The sequence below is a fragment of the Lolium perenne genome, chromosome 4 (genome assembly GCF_019359855.2).
Source record: "Lolium perenne isolate Kyuss_39 chromosome 4, Kyuss_2.0, whole genome shotgun sequence".
Classification (NCBI taxonomy): Eukaryota; Viridiplantae; Streptophyta; class Magnoliopsida; order Poales; family Poaceae; genus Lolium; species Lolium perenne.
In genome coordinates this window covers 303352356-303374179 of record NC_067247.2, presented here as the reverse complement: position 1 = coordinate 303374179, position 21824 = coordinate 303352356, and the positions used below count along the sequence as shown (strand labels likewise).

At 44.4% G+C, this 21824-nt stretch overlaps 1 protein-coding gene and 1 long non-coding RNA gene across 2 annotated transcripts; both read right to left on the bottom strand.

The window, feature by feature from the left end:
* Window positions 1–8181: 8181 nt before the first annotated feature.
* On the bottom strand, window positions 8182–9667 carry LOC127295988 (uncharacterized). The gene is made up of 4 exons (XR_007848207.1): window positions 9548–9667; window positions 9075–9437; window positions 8728–8950; window positions 8182–8646 (listed from the first exon to the last, which is right to left on the bottom strand). It is a non-coding gene; the product is annotated as an uncharacterized lncRNA (long non-coding RNA).
* A 9989-nt stretch (window positions 9668–19656) lies between these two features.
* LOC139830136 (uncharacterized) lies at window positions 19657–21244 on the bottom strand. Its single transcript, XM_071819294.1, has one exon. The coding sequence runs from the start codon at window positions 21238–21240 to the stop codon at window positions 19825–19827; it is 1416 nt and encodes a 471-aa protein (XP_071675395.1). The 5' UTR covers window positions 21241–21244; the 3' UTR covers window positions 19657–19824.
* Window positions 21245–21824: the final 580 nt, after the last annotated feature.

Here is a 21824-nt window from a genome sequence, read left to right as displayed (position 1 = left end):
TTGAGAGGTGTTTGTTGTTGTCAACGAATGGTAGTGGGCACTCTAACCCCCTTGCTAGACAAACCTTCAAAGAGCGGCTCCCATTTTATTTTTATTTTTGTGTGGCACTCCTTCCAACCTTTCTTTCACAAACCATGGCTAACCGAATCCTTCGGGTGCCTGCCAACAATCTCATACCATGAAGGAGTGCCTCTTTATTTTAGTTTGATTATGATGACACTCCTCCCCACCTTTGCTTTCTCAAGCCATGGCTAACCGAATCCTTCGGGTGCCGTCCAACAATCACATACCATGGAGGAGTGTCTATTTTTATTAATTAATTTGGGACTGGGAATCCCATTGCCAGCTCTTTTTGCAAATTTATTGGATAAGCGGATGAAGCCACTAGTCCATTGGTGAAAGTTGCCCAACAAGATTGAAAGATAAACACCACATACTTCCTCATGAGCTATAAAACATTGACACAAATCAGAGGTAATAATTTTTGAATTGTTTAAAGGTAGCACTCAAGCAATTTACTTTGGAATGGCGGAGAAATACCATGTAGTAAGTAGGTATGGTGGACACAAATGGCATAGTGGTTGGCTCAAGTATTTTGGATGCATGAGAAGTATTCCCTCTCGATACAAGGCTTAGGCTAGCAAGGTTATTTGAAACAAACACAAGGATGAAGCGGTGCAGTGAAACTCACATAAAATACATATTGTAAACATTATAAGACTCTACACCGTCTTCCTTGTTGTTCAAACTCAATACTAGAAATTATCTAGACTTTAGAGAGACCAAATATGCAAACCAAATTTTAGCATGCTCTATGTATTTCTTCATTAATAGGTGCAAAGCATATGATGCAAGAGCTTAAACATGAGCACAACAATTTCCAAGTATCACATTATCCAAGACATTTTAGCAAATTACTACATGTATCATTTTCCAATTCCAACCATATAACAATTTAACGAAGAAGAAACTTTCGCCATGAATACTATGAGTAAAGCCTAAGGACATATTTGTCCATATGCAATAGCGGAGCGTGTCTCTCTCCCACACAATGAATGCTAGGATCCATTTTATTCAAACAAAACAAAAACAAAAGCAAACCGACGCTCCAAGCAAAGCACATAAGATGTGATGGAATAAAAATATAGTTTCAGGGGAGGAACCTGATAATGTTGTCGATGAAGAAGGGGATGCCTTGGGCATCCCCAAGCTTAGACGCTTGAGTCTTCTTGATATATACAGGGGTGAACCACCGGGGCATCCCCAAGCTTAGAGCTTTCACTCTCCTTGATCATGTTGTATCATCTCCCTCTCTTGATCCTTGAAAACTTCCTCCACACCAAACTCAAAACAACTCATTAGAGGGTTAGTGCACAATCAAAATATACATGTTCAGAGGTGACATAATCATTCTTAACACTTCTAGACATTGCAAAAAGCTACTGAAAGTCAATGGAATCGAAAAATCCATCGAGCATATCAAAACATGCAATGCGAAATAAAAGGCAGAATCTGTCAAAACAGAACAGTTCGTAAAGACGAATTTTATTGAGGCACCAGACTTGCTCAAATGAAAATTCTCAAATTGGATGAAAGTTTCGTACATATCTGGGGATCACTCACGTAAATTGGCATAATTTTATGAGTTACCTACAGAGAATTTTGCCCAGATTCGTGACAGCAAAGAAATCTGTTTCTGCGCAGTAATCCAAATCTAGTATGAACCTTACTATCAACGACTTTACTTGGCACAACAAAACACTAAACTAAGATAAGGAGAGGTTGCTACAGTAGTAAACAACTTCCAAGACTCAAAATAAAAACAAAGGTACTGTAGTAAAAACATGGGTTGTCTCCCATAAGCGCTTTTCTTTAACGCCTTTCAGCTAGGCGCAGAAAGTGTGTATCAAGTATTATCAAAAGATGGAGCATCTACAGCGGAGTTTGGAGTTTTCTCAACCATGCATAGTATGTTGGATACATAAGTTTTAGCGGCTCCCTTTTCATTAGTCTTGGGCTTGCTACTCTCATCAAACAAATTTCCAGGAACAAGCCAAGCATAGTTATTTCCTAGTGCGTCATTCATCGCTAGGAGCTTACATGGTATTGGTGCTTTGATCTCCCCACCATCATTAATATTATTAGTGTACCTTACTCTCTCCATGTCCATCTTTCCAAGGAGACTAACAAAATTGGTATAAGAACCAAGCATCTTATATTTAATAAAGACCTTTCTAGCCTTTCTTGCTATTCCACCAAATTCTCTAAGAAGGGTTTCTAAAACAAAATCTTTCTTTTCCCCTTCTTCCATATCACCGAGTGTAAGAAACATGTGTTGGATTATAGGATTGAGATTAACAAATTTATTTTCCAACATGCGAACTAAAGCAGCAGCAGCAATTTCATAAGTAGGAGCAAGTTCTACCAAGTGTCTATCTTCAAAATCTTCAACGGTACTAACATGATTGAAAAATTCTTCTATATTATTTCTCCCAATTATAGACCCGCGTCCTACCGGCATGTCTTTTACGGTAAAATTAAAAGGAAACATGTTGAAATAAGTAAAGTAAATGCAAGTAACTAATTTTTTTGTGTTTTCGATATAGCAAACAAGATAGCAAATAAAGTAAAACTAGCAACTAATTTTTTTGTATTTTGATTTAGTGCAGCAAACAAAGTAGTAAATAAAATAAAGCAAGACAAAACAAAGTAAAGAGATTGGGATGTGGAGACTCCCCTTGCAGCGTGTCTTGATCTCCCCGGCAACGGCGCCAGAAAAAGATCTTGATACGCGTACAGCACGCGTCCGTTGGGAACCCCAAGAGGAAGGTGTGATGCGTACAGCGGCAAGTTTTCCCTCAGTATGAAACCAAGGTTTATCGAACCAGTAGGAGCCAAGAAGCACGTTGAAGGTTGATGGCGGCGAGATGTAGTGCGGCGCAACACCAGGGATTCCGGCGCCAACGTGGAACCTGCACAACACAAACCAAGTACTTTGCCCCAACGAAACAGCGAGGTTGTCAATCTCACCGGCTTGCTGTAACAAAGGATTAGATGTATAGTGTGGAAGATGATTGTTTGCAGAAAACAGTAGAACAATTGCAGTAGATTGTATTTCAGTATAGAGAATTGGACCGGGGTCCACAGTTCACTAGAGGTGTCTCTCCCATAAGATAAACAGCATGTTGGGTGAACAAATTACAGTTGGGCAATTGACAAATAGAGAGGGCATGACCATGCACATACATATTATGATGAGTATAGTGAGATTTAATTGGGCATTACGACAAAGTACATAGACCGCTATCCAGCATGCATCTATGCCTAAAAAGTCCACCTTCAGGTTATCATCCGAACCCCTTCCAGTATTAAGTTGCTAACAACAGACAATTGCATTAAGTATTGCGCGTAATGTAATCAATAACTACATCCTCGGACATAGCATCAATGTTTTATCCCTAGTGGCAACAGCACATCCATAACCTTAGAGGTTCTTGTCACTCCTCCAGATTCACGGAGACATGAACCCACTATCGAGCATAAATACCCCCTCTTGGAGTTACTAGCATCAACTTGGCCAGAGCATCTACTAATAACGGAGAGCATGCAAGATCATAAACAACACATAGATATAAATTGATAATCAACATAACATGGTATTCTCTATTCATCGGATCCCAACAAACACAACATATAGAATTACAGATAGATGATCTTGATCATGTTCAGCAGCTCACAAGACCCGACAATTAAGCACAATGGGGAGAAGACAACCATCTAGCTACTGCTATGGACCCATAGTCCAGGGGTAGACTACTCACACATCACTCCGGAGGCGACCATGGCGGCGTAGAGTCCTCCGGGAGATGATTCCCCTCTCCGGCAGGGTGCCGGAGGCGATCTCCTGAATCCCCCGAGATGGGATTGGCGGCGGCGGCGTCTCTGGAAGGTTTTCCGTATCGTGGCTCTCGGTACTGGGGGTTTCGCGACGAAGGCTATTTGTAGGCGGAAGGGTAGGTCAGGGGGCGTCGCGAGGGGCCCAGGAGACAGGTCGGCGCGGCCAAGGGTGGGGCCGCGCCGCCCTACCCCCTGGCCACCTCGTGGCCCCACTTCGTTGACTCTCCGGTCTTCTGGAAGCTTCGTGGAAAAATAGGCCCCTGGGCGTTGATTTCGTCCAATTCCGAGAATATTTTCTTACTAGAATTTCTGAAACCAAAAACAGCAGAAAACAGCAACTGGCTCTTCGGCATCTTGTTAATAGGTTAGTTCCAGAAAATGCATAAATATGACATAAAGTATGCATAAAACATGTAGATATCATCAATAATGTGGCATGGAACATAAGAAATTATCGATACGTCGGAGACGTATCAGTGGCCGACATAGTCGATGAAGAGGACGCAGTTGATGTGGTGGATCTGCGGCTGGTTAACACACGAGTGTGTTGGGTCCATGATGTCGAGTCCGCGACAGACGAGCCCCCGAGCATGGCGGGTGCGTGATGGCAGACACAGTCAGCCTGATCTGTAGTACAAAGGCGCAAAAACTGCCCGCAAATAACAGCACAAGCCGAAAAAATAGTTAAAACATAAATTTTGTGAGTAGAAATTAATTGGAAATATAACACCTGAGACATGTAGTAAAGAGTAATCCTCGATGTGTCCCGCATGTATGTTGACTGTAATAAGTGCACCCGCACTGATATCCGTGTAGTTGAAGTAGAACGCGTCGGCCGTCGGGTCATTGAACCATGTGCGTGTCTGCTGCCATGAACGTGGTGTTTGACGGAAACATTTGCTAATAATCTCCGCACGGCAGCTGGCTCTCTCATAGTTTTCCGGCTCTGGCAGGCTTTGCCTTCGAGCTAAATTTTTTTTAGAGCAGCCGGCAGGAGCACTGCCTTTTCATTAAGCAAGAGGGAACAACAAGGTCCAAACTGTACAAAGAGAGGGCATTTTTAGATTAAGGTGGTAAAATGCCCAGAACCCACCATGAAGGAGAAAACTAATCCGGATCGGCCGGGATGGCCGGGCCGAAGCCATTTATAGCACGATCCCTTTGGAGGATATCCTCGTTTTCTATGCTTGCGACCTCAAGGTAGGTAAGACGTTGCCCAGTGAAAATGCGCCGGTTTCGTTCCTTCCATGCGTTCCAGAGTACATATAAGAACCGGCCGCTGATGCGCTTCTTTTCTTTCTGTGACTTTTCCTTTATCATGTCGTTCCACCAGTCAGATATGGATTGGAAGTCAAGGCGTCGGTCATCAGAGGAGTCGCCATCGCAAGATTTGACAAGGTTCCAGACAACCGCCGTGAACGGGCAGTTTCTGCAAAGGTGGTCAGCTGTCTCAGGCTTGCTGAGGCACAATGGGCATCGATGGCCGTGAGGCCATCCTCGGATGGCAAGCATATCGGCGGTAAGGAGCTTTCCATGAAGGGCTAGCCAGCCAAACAACTTGCATTTGGACTCGGCGTGTGCAAAAGCAAACACGAAACATCGATACGTGTGGATGAAGAATCAGATCCAGACAAAATAAAGAATCCATAAAATAATAAATGATAATTTTTTTTGGATGGCTAGCAAGATCCTGTAGGAGGCTGCCAACTCCAGATTTTTCTTGGGACTTTTTCTTACGACACAACTGCGACACCTCGGAAATCATGCATCGCGGCGAACGATTGTGTGGATACTACCAATTAGTTCGGATCAACCAGTCGCTGATCCATATGCTAGCGCAAGCCTTTCATCCCACCACGAATTTGTTGCTGTTGATGACGGAGTAGGATCTGCTGAAGAAAACGAGTCCGCCAGATGTGATCTGACCGCCATTGATGAAGAGGGGTCCCGCCCGGATGACAAAATCAAGTCGCCGCATTTTCCACATATGGCGCCAATTGACGAGGGATCACCTCGCCAATGTCTACGTATTGTAGACTTGGGTTTCGGGAGAGATCGACGATGGAGATTTCGGGAGCGAGATTAGGCACACGACGTACCCAGCTTCGGGTCCCCTCGGTAGAGGATCCCTACGTGCTGCTAGCAATCTAGTATATGATCATAAATATGTTTACAGGGTGCCGCCGTAGGCGGAGCTATGTTGTCTATCTGTTGTCCCCTTCTCTCGGATGCCTTGGCTGGCTTTATATATGCAACCAGCCTAGGGTTTTACAAGAGTTCTAGTCGACTACTTCTTCGGGTTGCCTTGTTGGGCCTTCTCCATATTAGGCCGAGCCAAGCCAGGTATACTAATAATGGGTACCCGAAGGGTATGCCCATGACACCTATGTGGTACTGATTTTGTAGTCGTGTATGTGTTGTTAAGGTAGATCCCACTAGTACATGATAGGGTTGTTCTAGAGTCTGTTTTCTTTAGCTAAACTAACTAACTTTGTAGTGTTGTACATGATACTAAGATGAACTAGTAGATTGTTCACTTTCTTGAATCATAGAATTCCATTTTTACTTCCATAATTGTAGTGACGTATATGTTATTAATACACATCTGATTAGTATGTATTTATGCAACTTCGCTTAGCTCACTCTTATTAACTACATACTAGATGACCCGGTGCGCCCCGGCGCACATGCAAAAGCAGGACAGTAATGTTCAAGAACAAATGGCAAAATCAAAACCAATTGTTCAAGAACAAATGGTAAGGACGAATGTTCAATAATTGGTCTTAAACATTGTAAACTGATAGGGGTACTTTATGTACATGGATGGGAAATGCCTTTCTTTAATATTATTCTATATTTTTTTGGAGGTGGATTGGAGATAATATTCAATTTATTTGTTGTAACAATACTGATTTAAACCTTACTTTTGACAATTGTAATCATGCGTTGTAAAAGTAAGGATATGGAATTGGGAGGTATATTCTCCCTGACTTTTCCCTAACTCTGAGTCAATTGACACAGCCCTCGCCTGCAGGTGAGCTAAAGTAACCGGTATGAATCATATATGCTGTTGGAAAACAAAAATAAAATAAAATACAGTTGGGTAGCTGATATATTGCACATAGGTCAAGTGTGCTAGCATGGATTTCCAAATAGATAAACATGAGTAGTCCGTAGCAAAATATTACATAACATGAGTCACAGGGAACCAAGGTGCTTGTACAGAAATATCTTTAAGTCTTATTGATTCAGTCTTACAACTAACATTATTCCATTGATCGACCAGGATGCATCTTATTCCGATACAGAGCAAAAGAAACGCGGGAGTTCGCCTACATAGTTTGCAAAATAATCTAACTCAGTCTAGAGCGATAAATTTATAACAAATTCATGTACATTATAACAAATTTATACCAGGAAAGTAGACATGATGCATCTTATTCCGATACAGAGCAAAACAAAGATGGAACATCCACTACTCTGAAATCTTATTTATTAATATAGTTAGCCAACATGGAGCATGGAATAACTAATTTGAACACGGAAAAGAGATAGCTTAATCATTAAAGAGGCAAATACTGCCCACACAAAAAAAGGCAAATATTGAAAACACAGTGATTATTGTAGGATTCTATTTCTCTGCTGAAAATCTTTATGGACTACAAAACGTATAGTGTGTCATGCTGCCATCAAAGTCCACCCCCTGCTAATGTCACCATTTAAATGTCTGAGTTAGTTGTAAAAATTTATTTAACAACAAGCTTTAACCCTTGAGCAACAACAAAAGGTATGTCTGACTAAAAGCATAAGGAGCATAGTGCTGTTTTTTTGAAAAGAGAATGTAATAAAATATACTAATGTCTCTGTCTGCCATCCTACCGCAAAATGGTACGAAAAATTAGAGACACTAAATATGAAGCAACTCTTATGAGAAATAGAGGAGTTTGCATGAGCTAAGAAAATGCAATCAAATCCATAAAGAAATGTTCACATGAGTGGATTGACTTAGTACACCTTATATTTTGGAGTTCCTTTTCAAAAAACTATACACCTTATATCAAGAAATGGAGAGAGTATTAAGCAACTCCAACCTAATATTATGACTGCTACCCATTTGCTTTAGATCCACTCCGCGAACTGCTCCTTCCGGAGTAAACCGTCAAGCTGGATGCAAGGAGCACACAAAAATGCAAGAAAATCACTGCAAGCAAGGGCTAGAAATCAATAACAAAGCATATTCAAATATACAGTTTGACCACAATTCATGATAACGTGAAAGCATCGTAACTGAAGATAATATAAGCTGCTGCTATTTCGTAGAATACAGAACCCAACGACTGCCAACATCTTGTGACCCACTAAAATCATCACCAAATATATGCAGAGCCAGAGAGCTCTGCTGTTTGGTAATATCATACAATCATTTCATCAAACATCTCGTGGGTCGCTAAATAATCATATATAGACAACGTCCGACAGCAGCACACCTTCTATAATCTGTAGCTGTGCTTATTCTCTTCTACTTGCATCAGGTAGGGTGAGATTTGCGGCAGTAGAGGGAGATCAAATACATATGCCTAGATAACAATGAACTCGCTGGGCATTATTGGAGACCATCAGGAACACCAAAGAAAGTAAGCTAGTGTCGTCTAGCACCACCCAGCTCGCATGCGCTTGCTCCAACTTGCGGCCACCACGTCACAAAAAGGCGACACCTCACACCGCAATGATCCTGACGTTCACGTCTATCTGCAGTGGATTAAACAGCATGAGATACTAAAATGAAGAAAATTTAGTGGATGGAGTAGAGTAACAGCTGAAGTGGCAAACCACTGCTGGCCTTGCTCGGGTCCTAGAGGTCACGGAGGCTCAACATCATCAGTGCGCACAGCCGGATACGTCTGATGTGTGCACCGCCGCCGCCCCATGGCCGCATCACGCAACCCCTCAGGAACAGCGGGAGTCCCCATGACTTTTTGCATGTCGATGTGCCATCTCGTCAAGCTCGTCGATGCGCCATCGCGGTCGCCACCGCCAGTCTGGAGGATGTGTTCTGAGTTATGACAGCAAAACCAACATGTATATTAACACTACGAAATTACTGAAGGGAGAGCCGCTATATTTTAGAGAATAAAAGTGCAATACAACAATTGATACAAAGGTTTTGTAAAGCATACCCCAAAATCCATCTTCTTATGTGCCACTATCTTGGCGTAATTATCAATTTCATTGCTGATCCCTTGACAAAATGATAGGTAGAAATGGCCGAGTTCCCTCATTCTAAAGGCTTTAGAGAACAAACTTCTTTGCAATGTGTCACCAGCCCCTGTCTCATTCCCAAAGAGCATGATCATTTTGACATAGCCCACCATGGAACGGAGCTCTCAGCGATAGTGGATTGTACTGCATCATGTCATACGTTATTCAAGGGCCAGCAGCTTGTGCACTTTAATCCGGGTGGAGTACAAACTAAGCACATAGCACACAAAATTCTACCATTTGTCCCCTTCGTATATCTCTGAAAGAAGGGTGTAAGCCATCTACAAAGAGAAAGTATTGTTAGCAAATGAAACAGAAGGAAATGAAAAGGCAAGGCACAACGTACAGAAAAGATGCACACAATGAGAGCTACTAATGTCAGAAATTGTACCTAGTAATACATACGAAAGTAGTGCGTAAAACAAGAATATATCCTCCATTACATATCTGTCCATGGTAGAAATGAAGAGATATACAATGGTAGTCTGATCAACAACAACAACAACACATGCATCTGCAAGGACATACAATCGAATAAGCTTTGTCTCCTTCAATCAAGTAAATTTAGAGGATATGAGAAGTAACTGGAATGCAAGAGAAAAGATGCATTCAAATACATTTCTTGAAATACTAAGGAAACAAGACAGTGCATATTTTAATATACTCCCTAGAAGTGTGGAGCCAGCTAGACCATATGCTTATCACACACTTAGGAGTAAGTACCAAACGATATGCCAGCAAATTAATCGTACAAAATAGGAGACGCGTGACTTTAGGGCTAGTATAATAAATATAGGCAAAGTACTAATATATCGTATCTAATGTGGTAAAGAAAATTTTCAAATCAGAAAGAAAATATCGAGTACTATAAAAGTGAGGTCATTTCTTTAATGGAGAGCAGAGTGGCTAAATAATTGTTTTATCATCAATTTATTTATGTTTGACACTGTATTTACCAGATGGAATCTCTCCAAGATATGTTTTGCCAGTATTGTCCAAACAAGCAATGTATCCACTAAATCCACCAGACCTACAACAAGAAAAGTAGAAACTGGTAAAATAGGCAACTGGAAATGTGGATTAGCAAAGAGCAGCTTGACGTGACAATTCCAATGTCAAAAAAGCTACAACCGATTAAAGCTCAATCCTCTCAATTACAGCTATTGATGTGTTTTCTTTGGTAACAACCACTTTACTCTGCCTAAAAAAACCCTGCTCTTTACCTTACCAAAAATACAATTCTGCAGAAAAAAAGGGGAGATGTACCTTGATGCCTTAGTGGTGCTTGATGGGAGGGAGGCGTGGTGGTGCTCGATAGTTCCCAAGAGGAAGCAACTATGTTGATGTGGTAACCAACCCACGACAGCAACAATCAAACCGAAAAACAGGACACAAATTAAAGCAGATGAATCTCGGGATCAAGAAATCAAAGGGGGAAGTAGGAACTCACCAATGGTTTGGGGCATTTTTCTAGTGTGCTTTCAGTGGCCTTAATCCCGCCGCACGGCATCCTCCTCCTCTCGCCGTGGTCGGGACACCCGGCCTCCTTTGAATACCTCCTGGACGAGGTCCTGAAATTTTTTCGGGCGAGGTGGATGCCTCCTTCAACCGGTCCCTCCAGATCCTGCTTGTCCACGGCTTCCTGCAGCGACGCCGGCTGTCGGCGGCTTCAGCAGCGCATGATTCCGGTGAGCAGCGGCGCCTAGGGCGAAGACCACTGAACACCACAGCCGTTTCCATGCACCGATGCAGCGCATCGCGGATGAAGGCCCACAGTGGCTCGCGTCACCTCTTCCGGTGCATCCTGCTGGCTGGAGACATCTCACCGGCGTTCAGCTGACCGCATCATCTTGATATGTGCTGCGCCATTCCTACCGGTCGATCTGGTGTGAGATGCTCGGCAGGGAGCTGGGGACGGCTGGGGAAAGACGGGATGGCTCCGGAGGGGCCGGGGACGGCGGCGGATTCGGGAGGAGGCGGGCGGAGGCGTGGATTGGGGAGGAGACGAATCACGGGATTGGGGAGGAGAGGATGCTCTCGTTGGCTAGGTTTTCACCGTGTTTCACTTTCTCAGCGACGCAAAGATGGACGCTCGCCGTGTTTGACAACCTGCCCCAAGCACGCATGGACCCATATGTCATGCACTCAAAACGAGCAGCTACAGGTGACAAAAAAAACAACCGCATCGGACGGCTCAAGGTAAAAGCGGGGTCGAAGTTTTACCGTTACGGGGTAAACGTGCGATGCAGATTCATTTGCCCCCAGCAGAGGCCTCCAATGGGCGGGTAGTGCAGCAGCCTTTTAGAAGAGAAATGGAGTTTCATTCTGAATTTGTTTATTATTGAACTACTTAAGTTAGTTTCTACCTATAGCAGAAAAATTATTCAGATAATCTTTAGTTTTCTTACGCTAAAATTATTATAGAATAAATAAATAGTTTCCGTAGCATGTACACATAAGAGAGACCCATATAGCAAATACTAAAATGAGTATATTTGTAAAACTCGTAAAAATAGCATTTGCACACATAGTAAAATAGCTTTGTACACGAGCAGATTAAATATAAACCTATGAAATCCGTAGTAGAAATAAAAACAAAGATAAGCCAATATAGCAAATGTTGATCCTTTGAATCGGGTCTTTTTGCAAAGCTTGTAAAAAATTAGCATGTGCACGCGTAATTTGTAGTTTCTCTTGATATTTTAATACAATTATTGTAAATATTCGGTAAAGTCAATTATAAAAGTCAAAAGTTAGGAGGATCAGAGCTCAAGCTCCCAAAAAATGTTTTGATTTTCATCCTCGGAACTAAACTTATTCTATCTTTCATGTTTTTTGTATTTCAAAAAAGTCAATTAAAATTGATTTGATATTGTGGAGTTGGTGATATATACATGTTATTCTACATCTTGAAATATTTTTAAAAAATACTCTCATGAAAGACAACAGTGGTCGGATGCAACACATCCTGAAATTACGTCTTTTATATCCTTTTTTTTGAAATATTAACACGACGGAGCTAGTTATAGAGGCTCGGGCGGTGCCCTAGTATGTGTACCTAGTTTAAGTGGGGAAGTATATTCGACACTAAGAAGGATATGAGGGCTAGATGCGGGACGACCCGCAATTCTCTTTTATTTTTGTCGATGCACCATGGGTGCCCGCATATGTAATTAAGTGGGCTTGATTTTGCGGCGCCGCAAACTTCCCCCTCCGTTTGCACCCTGAATCATACCAAGTGGTCTCTTCTATATATAGAAATTATCAGTTAACCATGCCCAAGTTCTTAGCTCAAGTAGAGTTTATTAGAATTTACATGTACATAAAACTGCATCCTAGCCTTCCCTCATGGAGAGAACGAGGCACACAAATTGGCAGTTGGTTGGCCAAGTAGTCTGTGCAAAACCCAACCACCTCCTCGGATGTATAACCTTCGAGAATGCTGGCCTCAGGTTGATATTGGTTACGACAATAGTGCTTCAGTATTCCCATGTACCGCTCGAAAGGGTACATGTTGTGGAGAAACACGGGACCAATATAATGTATCTCATACACAATATGTACATGAGATGAACCATGATGACTACCGGAGAAAGGCTTACCAGTGACGGATTTTACTGGCTCACAGCTAAAGAAGATGCTGACAAGTTGGTAAAAACCTGCCGAGGTTACCAGTACTATGCTACTCAACCAAATGCTCCAGCCCAAGAGCTGAAGACCATACCTATCACCTGGCCGTTTGCGGTCTGGGGGCTCGATATGGTTGGTAAGTTAAAAAGATCATCTCCTGGCGGTTTTGAATACCTTTTGGTCGCTGTTGACAAGTTCAGCCAATGGATCGAGGCTAAGCCAGTGAGAAAAGCCGACGGTGCTACGGCACTAAAATTTGTCTGCAGCCTCGTGATGAGATTCGGCATCCCACACAGCATAATCACAGATAATGGCACAAACTTCGCTCAAGGAGAGTTGAGGGATTATTGTGAGACAGTAGGGATTCGGCTGGACCTTGCATCTGTGGCTCACCCACAATCCAATGGTCAAGTTGAAAGGGCTAACGGCCTAATATTATCAGGAATTAAGCCACGCCTTGAAGAACCGCTGCGACGAGCAGCTGGAGCTTGGGCTGACGAGTTGGAAGCTGTATTGTGGAGTTTGCGAACTACCCCTAACAGGTCAACAGGGTTTACCCCATTTTTCCTGGTATATGGATCCGAAGCCGTGCTTCCCTCCGACATCATTCACGATTCACCGCGAGTTTCCGCCTACAATGAAGAAACAGCTGACGAGGCCAGACAGCTATCTGTGGACCTGATCGAGGAAGCTCGGAATTTAGCTGACCAGCGCTCCGCCATCTACCAGCAGAAGCTCCGACGCTATCACAGTCGTCGAGTTCGGAATCGCTCCTTCATGGCAGGAGACCTGGTCCTCCGCCTTCGACAGGTGAAAGACCATAAGCTGCAATCTCCATGGGAAGGACCCTTCGTCGTTAGCAAAGTGCTTCATAACGGGTCATACTACCTTGTTGATTTCCGCGAGCTGAAGGATAGACCTGCTAATTGGCACCGGAAACGCAAGCGTGAGGATCCGGATGACATCTACGACGAGACAGATCGCCCTTGGAACATCGCACAGCTACGTCCTTTCTGCACTTAGCATATTTTTTCCGGGTTACAAACTCTGTAATAGTTATACATGATCAATGAAATAAAGCTTATGGTTCACTCTTTGAGTCTTTTACCTCCTTTACTTGTTCATTTTAGATCGTGTATGTTTTTCCGACTAAAACCGCAGAGCTGGATGTTTCCGCCTAGGCGTGTATGAAAGTTGTGATTTTCAAAATCGTCCTTTAGGACGTAAGCCTAAGTTTTCTGGTGGAAATTTTTTTTGTTGCGAACTCGTGGATTCCTGGTAGCGACTTCCGGCACCTAGGCTGGGGGCTTGTTTCCGCGGTTATGGACGGACGCCATTGGGTTTCGTCACCGCAGGCGAGCGTTTCCGGCCAAAGGTTTTCCGGCTCGTGGAAGGTCAAACGAGTAAGCCGGAAAATTAACAAACCAGCACTTGCTTTTAACAAACGAGACATGCAAATAATTCTAGCGGATAGCAGGATAAGTTTTCCGCCCACGCATAATTGTTTCGTCCCTACATACTTAAGAATTAAAGTTATATTACAAACCCTCGCTGGGGCCAAAATGATGCATTGTTTTTTCGCAGGACTAAGTTTTTACTTCTCCTTAACCGGAGAAATTTCCACGTTGGCATCAGCTCCCCCTGCGTCAGTCGGAGCTTCCTTCTCTGCGTCTTTGGCAGGCGAAGAGACATCTTCATCTTCTTCCGCTCCAGCTGCAGTCGGAGAAGCAGCGCCACCTTGGTTCTTTGAGCTTGTCCACGTATACTGGCTTCCGGATTGGGCGGGTCTGTTTTCCGCTTCGCGATCCTCCAAAAGCTCAGCTTCGAGAGGTTCGTCAGCAGGAAGAACCACCTTCTCATAAAATTCATCATGGCGGATCCTCCGAGCAATGCATGTATCATAGCCGCTAACCGCGTCAAGCAGCGCATTGACATCACATTCCGGAGGAACGCCAGAAGTCACCCGGTCCAGGTTTAAACTCGGATTATGCGCTAAGCACATAGCCAAGGACATGGCAGCTGCACCCCGTGCTGAAGAGGATTGCAGGTCCACAACCAGCTCCGGAAGCAAATCCATCCTCTTGATGAGCTTGCGCACATCGCAGGTTCGGCTCTTCTTGATGTTGAGGTTGTGACAGATTTTCCTAGAGGCGGAGATGAGGTCCTTGCAGTCTTCTCCGGCCAGCTGAAGCAGGTCATCGCGCGGGAACTGGCTCCGACGTTCCTCGTCATATCCGAGTGGATCTGGAAGATGCAAATTTTGTTAAATACAACAAGTTACACATATGCTATCGTATAAGTTTCGAGGACGTACCCATGACGTCGGAGTTGAGCAGGTCCCAGCAGCTCTCTGCTGTTTCCATATACTTGCGAAGACCTCCAATTTCTCTTTGCTGCTTCTGGATGATGTCGCTGTCAGTTTGTCTTTTCAGCTCAAACTCACCAGTTTTCCGAGCAAGCTCCGAGTTCTTCTCAGAAATTTTCTGTTCTGCCACTGCGAGTTTTGCTTCGAGATTCTTTTGTGAAGCACGTAGAGTCTCCAGCTCGGAGGAAGCTGCAGCAAGAGAAGAGGAGGCACCTGCTCATAGTTATATAAAGCATCAAGGTCGGAAAGTGCGGGACATAACCCACAATCGTCAGATGATCGGAAACCAACCTTGAGCTTCTGAAAGTTGTTTCTTCAGATCCGCATTCTCCGCCTGAAAGCACTGGATTTTCTCCGCCTGGCTGATGGTCACACGACGCTGCAGCGCAATGTTTTTGTGCAACTCGTAATGCAGGGCTTTTTGTTCCTACAAACACAGTCAGAAACGGAGTGAATTCCGCCATCATGGTTTAAGTCTTTCTAAAGCATTGTCGCTGGAAATTCTTTCCGCCATCATGTTTGGGGGCTACCATGACTTTTAAAACTTTCCTTTCAGATTGAGTTCTCTAAAAGTATTCAGACGCTAACTGATAGAGTTTCCGCCTAAATACTTGGGGGCTACTGGGGAGTTACCTTTTGCTTGCAAACAAGCTTGTCGAAGAATTCGCCAATGTTTTTCTTGACGTCCTGGATCTCCGACGTTTCAACGTCCGGTTTGCCCCAGGCATTGTTTAGCATAGCATTGAGCAAATCTTGCTCCAGCTCCCACTTCTCTGCCTCCGTTAATTTGTTAAAAAACTTCGTGGCATAGGCTTTCGGGGTGGAAGTAAGATCAGCCGGATCTCCAAAGTTTTTGGGGAAAATGACCATATCACCTGTGGTGGCTTCAGCTTTGCCAGAGGAATTAACTTCTGCCTCCCCCTGGTTTCGTCCTTCAGTTTCATCGTTGATGGGACCCTTGCCGCCGGAACCATCTCCGCTCGCTCTGTCGCTGCTAACCGGAATTACTTCCGGTGGAGTGGGTGCGGCAGGAGTTGGAGACTGGTCTGCGGGAGGAGGAGAAGGTTGCAGGGGGGCTTGTGGAGCGCTCGGCGGAGCTGGCGTCAAAGGGCCAACGGCGGGAGATTTCTTCTGCATATACTTAGTGATATGCTCCTAAACATTGGTCCGCGCGGTGGTAGGGTTCGGATTCCTGTGAGCAAGTAAAAGAAAAGTATACATAACACAGCTTACCAAGATAAACAACGCATGTTACTCGGAAGGTTACGCTGCGCCCGGAATGTTGGGACGTGAGGGTTTCCCTGCTGTCGAAAGCATCTTCAGGCGCTGGCGCTCCGCCTTCCTGGAGTCAAGCGGAGGTGGTTTGATCACCCTGGGTTTCTTGGCGGAAGCCTCGCCACTACCTCCGGCATCGGAGCCAGAGACTTTGGCGCGGGAACGCATTGTAGGTCGAGGAGCAGCCTTTCGGGGCACTCGTTCTTCTTCCTCCTCAGGGTCTTCCGGATCCTCTTCCACCGAGTCACCGCTAACGGGAACTCGGAGTATGGCGCGTAGGTTTTCCTCCGCCAGAGAGTCAAGCTGCGAAAAGGGTGAGCAGAATAAGTTAAACACTTAGAAAATTGTGAAAGGATAAAGGAATGCGAAGGATTAAGTGCTTACCGGAGGACATTTGTCGTGTGTGCTAATATCCTTAATCAGTTCCGGGACCTGTTGGCCCCTAGCAATTTTCACCAATGTCTTGAACCTTCTCTTGAGGGAGTCGGCCGGAAGATCGTGGCGAGTGACTCGGAGGAGATCGTCCGCCCCAGTGTAAGCGCACATCAGGCGTGCGTTGTAGCGCAGGGGTTGGATCCTCCGGGTAAACCAGCTGAGGGTGAGCTGGGCCCCGGTTAGTCCATCATGAACTAACCAGGAAATCCTCCGCGCAGCCTTCTCCAGTATGGGTGATTGGGCAAGCGAGGGGATGAAGCTCCAGCTCGCCAATTCTTCCGGAGGCGTGTTGCTGAAGGGCGGGAGTCCATCGTGGACGCTCGGAACTGACGCGTTCTTCACATAAAACCATCCGGCGTTCCAGTACCGGACGGATTCGTGGGAGTCATGAGGAGGATACATCCGACCAGAGCGGAGCATGAACGTCATACTTTCGCAGTTTAGCATAGCCTTGTCCTTCGTCTCTTTCTTCACTCGGAAAAAGAATTGCCATAGTTTGATGTCGGGTCGGATTCCGAGGTGCCCCTCGCAAAGAGTTGCGAAGTTCGAGAGCAGGAGGTAGGAGTTGGGGCAGATGTTGTGGGGCTGGAGCCCGTACGTGTCGAGGACGGAGAGGAAGAACTCCGAGCAAGGGAGTGATAATCCGCGCTCGACCCACGCCTTTGTCATAACGCGTTCATCCGCGTCGGGTTTGGGAACGTCGGAGTCGCGCGTGAAACTCCAATGCTCGGAGATCATGCATTCGTTTTGAAGCTCCCGGAGCTCCGCGTCAGTTGTCTCGCAGAGCCACCATTGACCCCGCACCCCTTCACGGCTCCGGGCCTTGGAAGCTTTCTTGTTTTCCGCCTCTTGTACCTTGGCTGCCATTCTAGCTTGGCCTTGTAGCTCCTCTTCGAGCTCTTGGGCTGTTGGGATCCGGCCTAGTAAAGTACTGGAAGAGGCGGAGAACGGTTGAGCAAGCCTAACGTCGGAAACATATGGTGGTAGATACGCAATGGGATCCGGGCAAAATGGTTCCACGGCACTGGGATCCGGGCTACTAGGAGAACTACCAGTGCAGTGAGGAGAACCATGAGGCATGCTTCCGGCTGCACCCATGCGAGCTAAGTTGAGTAACCGTAAAATCTACACTACAACTACTTTTTCTTCTACGAGACCGGTGCACGTACCGGCAATGGCGCGACGGTCCAGCGAAGCTCCGGCGAAGTAGAGGTCGATGAGCTAGCAGTTTCGAGCCTCCGATGACCACGAATCGGCGGCGGAGTTGATTTCCTGGTCAACCGTGGCAATCTTGGTTCGAGGAGAGGTTTGGGATGGCGGCGCGCGAAGCTCGCTGTGGCAAAGTTCGCCGGAGTTGAGATCCGTCGGGCGGCGCGGCGCGAGGAGGAAGATGAAGTGATGAGGAGCGGTGAAAGAATGAAGGGTTACCGCGGGCGAGGGTTATATATAGACCTCGCGCGGAGATTCGTGTTTCGGATCTGACGGTAGAAACTGAACAGTCACGCCGTTGGATGATCGACACGTGTCTTAGGTCAAATAACGGTAAAATGACGTGGAGGTAACTTAACTGTGCGCTCCCGAAATTTCCGGCTAGAAGATTTGTATCTCCGAAAATTAGCGCGGGAAAAAAGGAAGTTGTGCGCGGGAAAAGTGGGCTTTCCGTTTCATTACCAGTCCAGAAGAAAGGAAGATTTCCGAATAGATGATACCGGAAACAAGTAAAGGTTTTTGAAGCTTTCCAAGATTCTCTTCGGATCCAAGCTGAAGGAAGTCGGAGGAATGATGAATCTCGGAAAACTTCGGGGGCTACTGTTGTGGGTATACTTTATGGGTATATCGACGACATGGCCCGGATCCAGGCCATGTCGTCGATATACCCATAAAGTATACCCACAACATCTGACTTACCTCACCTAGTTTGCTTAGTTACATTTAGATTTCCACAAAGCCTTAAATTGCAAAACAATTTAAAGAAAACTATTAGAACCTATTGACCCCATCTAGGTTACATTCTCTATCCTTTCGCCTGCTGCAACTCTAATGTTCTAACGGGTAAGTAACGAGTTGTAACCAACCAAGAATTTAGCTAATAACTATAGATCGCATAGCATGTGCAATCATGCACGTTTTTTAATTCTACCTGAACTAATCATCTGATGGTTTACTTACTACTACTGATATTGTTTATTTACATGATGGCGAGCAAAATTCGGTGTTACAAATGAAAGCAATATGAGATGCTAAAGCCGTCTATCTACCACCCTTTTTTCGTACTAGATTGTTTCCATCCCAGGTTTTAGTGTATCCATTATTATATTGTATGTCTACAGTATTCAGGACAATGCCAGCAATATAATTCTCTTCAACATCTCGGATGATGAGTCCTAGCTTGCCAAATAAATTTTGACACAAGATATGGCTTAAATCATTTACATATCTATAAAGTATGGTTAACAAAAATTTTATCAAAAAACAAGCAGTTTACACGTTGGAGGCATCTCGGTATCAATATATATACGGATGCGTGGGTATTTGTATATCATATAACATGTCTGGAATTCCTCGTATAGTCTTTGTCATCCGTGTGAAAAATATGTGTTTATGTTTAACTTTATCATAAACTTTGAAGAATGGAAAGAATCTTGTATGAATTTTCAATGCATGAAAATTTCATATCATGTAATATTTCCTTATCTTGTGTGTAGCTTTCGCTTCTTGTTGCAAATAGGGAAAATAACGAGTTATCAGATAAATAATGGGTGGAAGCGCATCAAACGGACACAAACAAGTGATCATATGCGGAAAAGAACTTTATTTTTCTTTTATTCCCAAGTTTGAACTAGTACGGGTCGGGGTCATACATGATGGTGCATTGCACTTTATTTCTCACCACTACACCAATCGGTCCATCCTCTATATAGTGATGGGCCATATAATGGTGCCCGAATGGCGTAGTGTTGGTTTTAATAGTATGGTGGGACTTGCACTTTGCACATTGCCGGTATGGTCTTTAGCGCTAATGCCCTTATTGCCTCTAACTGAGCAAGCTGTTGCGGCTGGAGTATACCCTGAATGAGAATGTATTGTTGTTGCTGGGTGGACGAACCCTGACCGTATTGTTGTTGAGGATGGAATAAACCTTGAACAATCTGATGCAGCTTCTGAGGTTGCAAGAAAGCACCTTGCTTATGTTGTTGTTGTAGGAAGATTGCTTCCACAACACCATGGATTGCAGGTAACCGGGAATTCTCAGGGATCTGCGCTAGCTGTTGGCAACATTGTTGTCGCATCACTTGGCAACTACTCTGTTGCAAGATCCACGACCGGAGGAACGTCACCATTGTCACTGGGTTGCATTGTTGTAGGAGGAAATCCCTGCATGGATTTAATTGTTGTAATTGCGTAAATGATTGTTGTTGCACAGGAAATGGTTGTTGTTGCCCGGGAAATTGCTGATGTTGCCCGGGAAATTGCAGTTCTTGCCCGTGAATCTGTTGTTGGTCAGGAAATGGTCGTAGTTGCCCGGGAATTAGTTGTTGTTTCCCGGGAAATGGAAATTGTTGACCTGAAATTTGTTGTTGTTGGTCAGGAAATGGTTGTTGTTGTCCAGGAAATGGTTGTTGCTCCCCGGGATATTGCAATTGTTGCCCTGGAATTTGTTGTTGTTGGTCGGGAAATGGTTGTTGTTGTTGTTGTCCAGGAAATAACTGTTGTTGGCTGGGAAATGGTTGTTGTTGCCCGGGAATATGTTGTTGTTGGTCGGGAAATGGTTGTAATTGCCCAGGAATTAGCTGTTGTTTCCCGGGAAATGGTTGTTGCTGCCCGGGAAATGGAAATTGTTGCCCGGGATTCTGCTGTTGTTGGTCGGGAAATGGTTGTTGTTGCCCGGGAATTAGTTGTTGTTGCCCAGGAAACGGAAGTTGTTGGCCGGGAAATGGTTGTTGTTGGTCAGGAAATGGTTGATGTTGCCTGGGAAAAGTCTGTTGTATCCAAGGAAACGGAAGTTGTTGGCCGGGAAATGGCTGTTGTTGGTCAGGAAATGGTTGATGTTGCCCGGGAAAAGTCTGTTGTATCCAAGGAAATGGAAATTGTTGGCCGGGAAATGGTTGTTGTTGGTCGGGAAATGGCTGTTGTTGGCCGGGAAATGGTTGTTGTTGCCCGGGAAAGGGTGTTTGTTGCCCAGGAAATGGATATTGCTGCCAAGGAAATTGTTGTTGAGGTTGATATTGGCAACTATGTTGAAATTGCTCATTGGCGGTGGCAATGGTTACCGCCATGGCAAGGAGGGTAAAGATGAGGAAGGTCTTCATGGTGGATTTGTGTTTACTAGGGCTTGTGAGGCTTTGATGTTTGTGTTGAAGTCGATGGAATATGATCATCCTAGTGCATGCCTATTTATAGCTACCATGGCATGGTTTATTTTCATCTTTGCATAAGCTTTCTCTAAAAGTGTTTGGACTCTTGTTGAACTGATCATTTGGTATGTTGTCTTTGGTGACACTACTTCCAACATTTAATTTTGGATTAATCATGAAAGTTGTTAGGTCCTTTCGTATCATTCGATTCTTAGATAGGATTCATAATTGGTAATGACTCATGTTCTTAACTTTACATGTCAACTATTATCTAGATTGTGTTGTTTTCCTAAAATAAATTTCTATAGATCTACAAGTTTTCAGGTAGAGACAAGATAGCCATGACCTATGTGGTACTGATTTTGTAGTCGTGTATGTGTTGTTAAGGTAGATCCCACTAGTACACGTAGGTTGTTCTAGAGTCTGTTTTCTTTAGCTAAACTAACTAACTTTGTAGTGTTGTACGCGATACTAAGATGAACTAATAGATTGTTCACTTTCTAGAATCATAGAATTCCATTTTTTACTTCCATGATTGTAATGACGTATATGTTATTAATACACATCTATTTAGTATGTATTTATGCAACTTCGCTTAGCTCACTCTT

Coding starts and splice junctions, on each gene's coding strand:
- LOC139830136 (XM_071819294.1), bottom strand. CDS start 21,240: ATGATCATATTCCATCGACTTCAACACAAACATCAAAGCCTCACAAGC.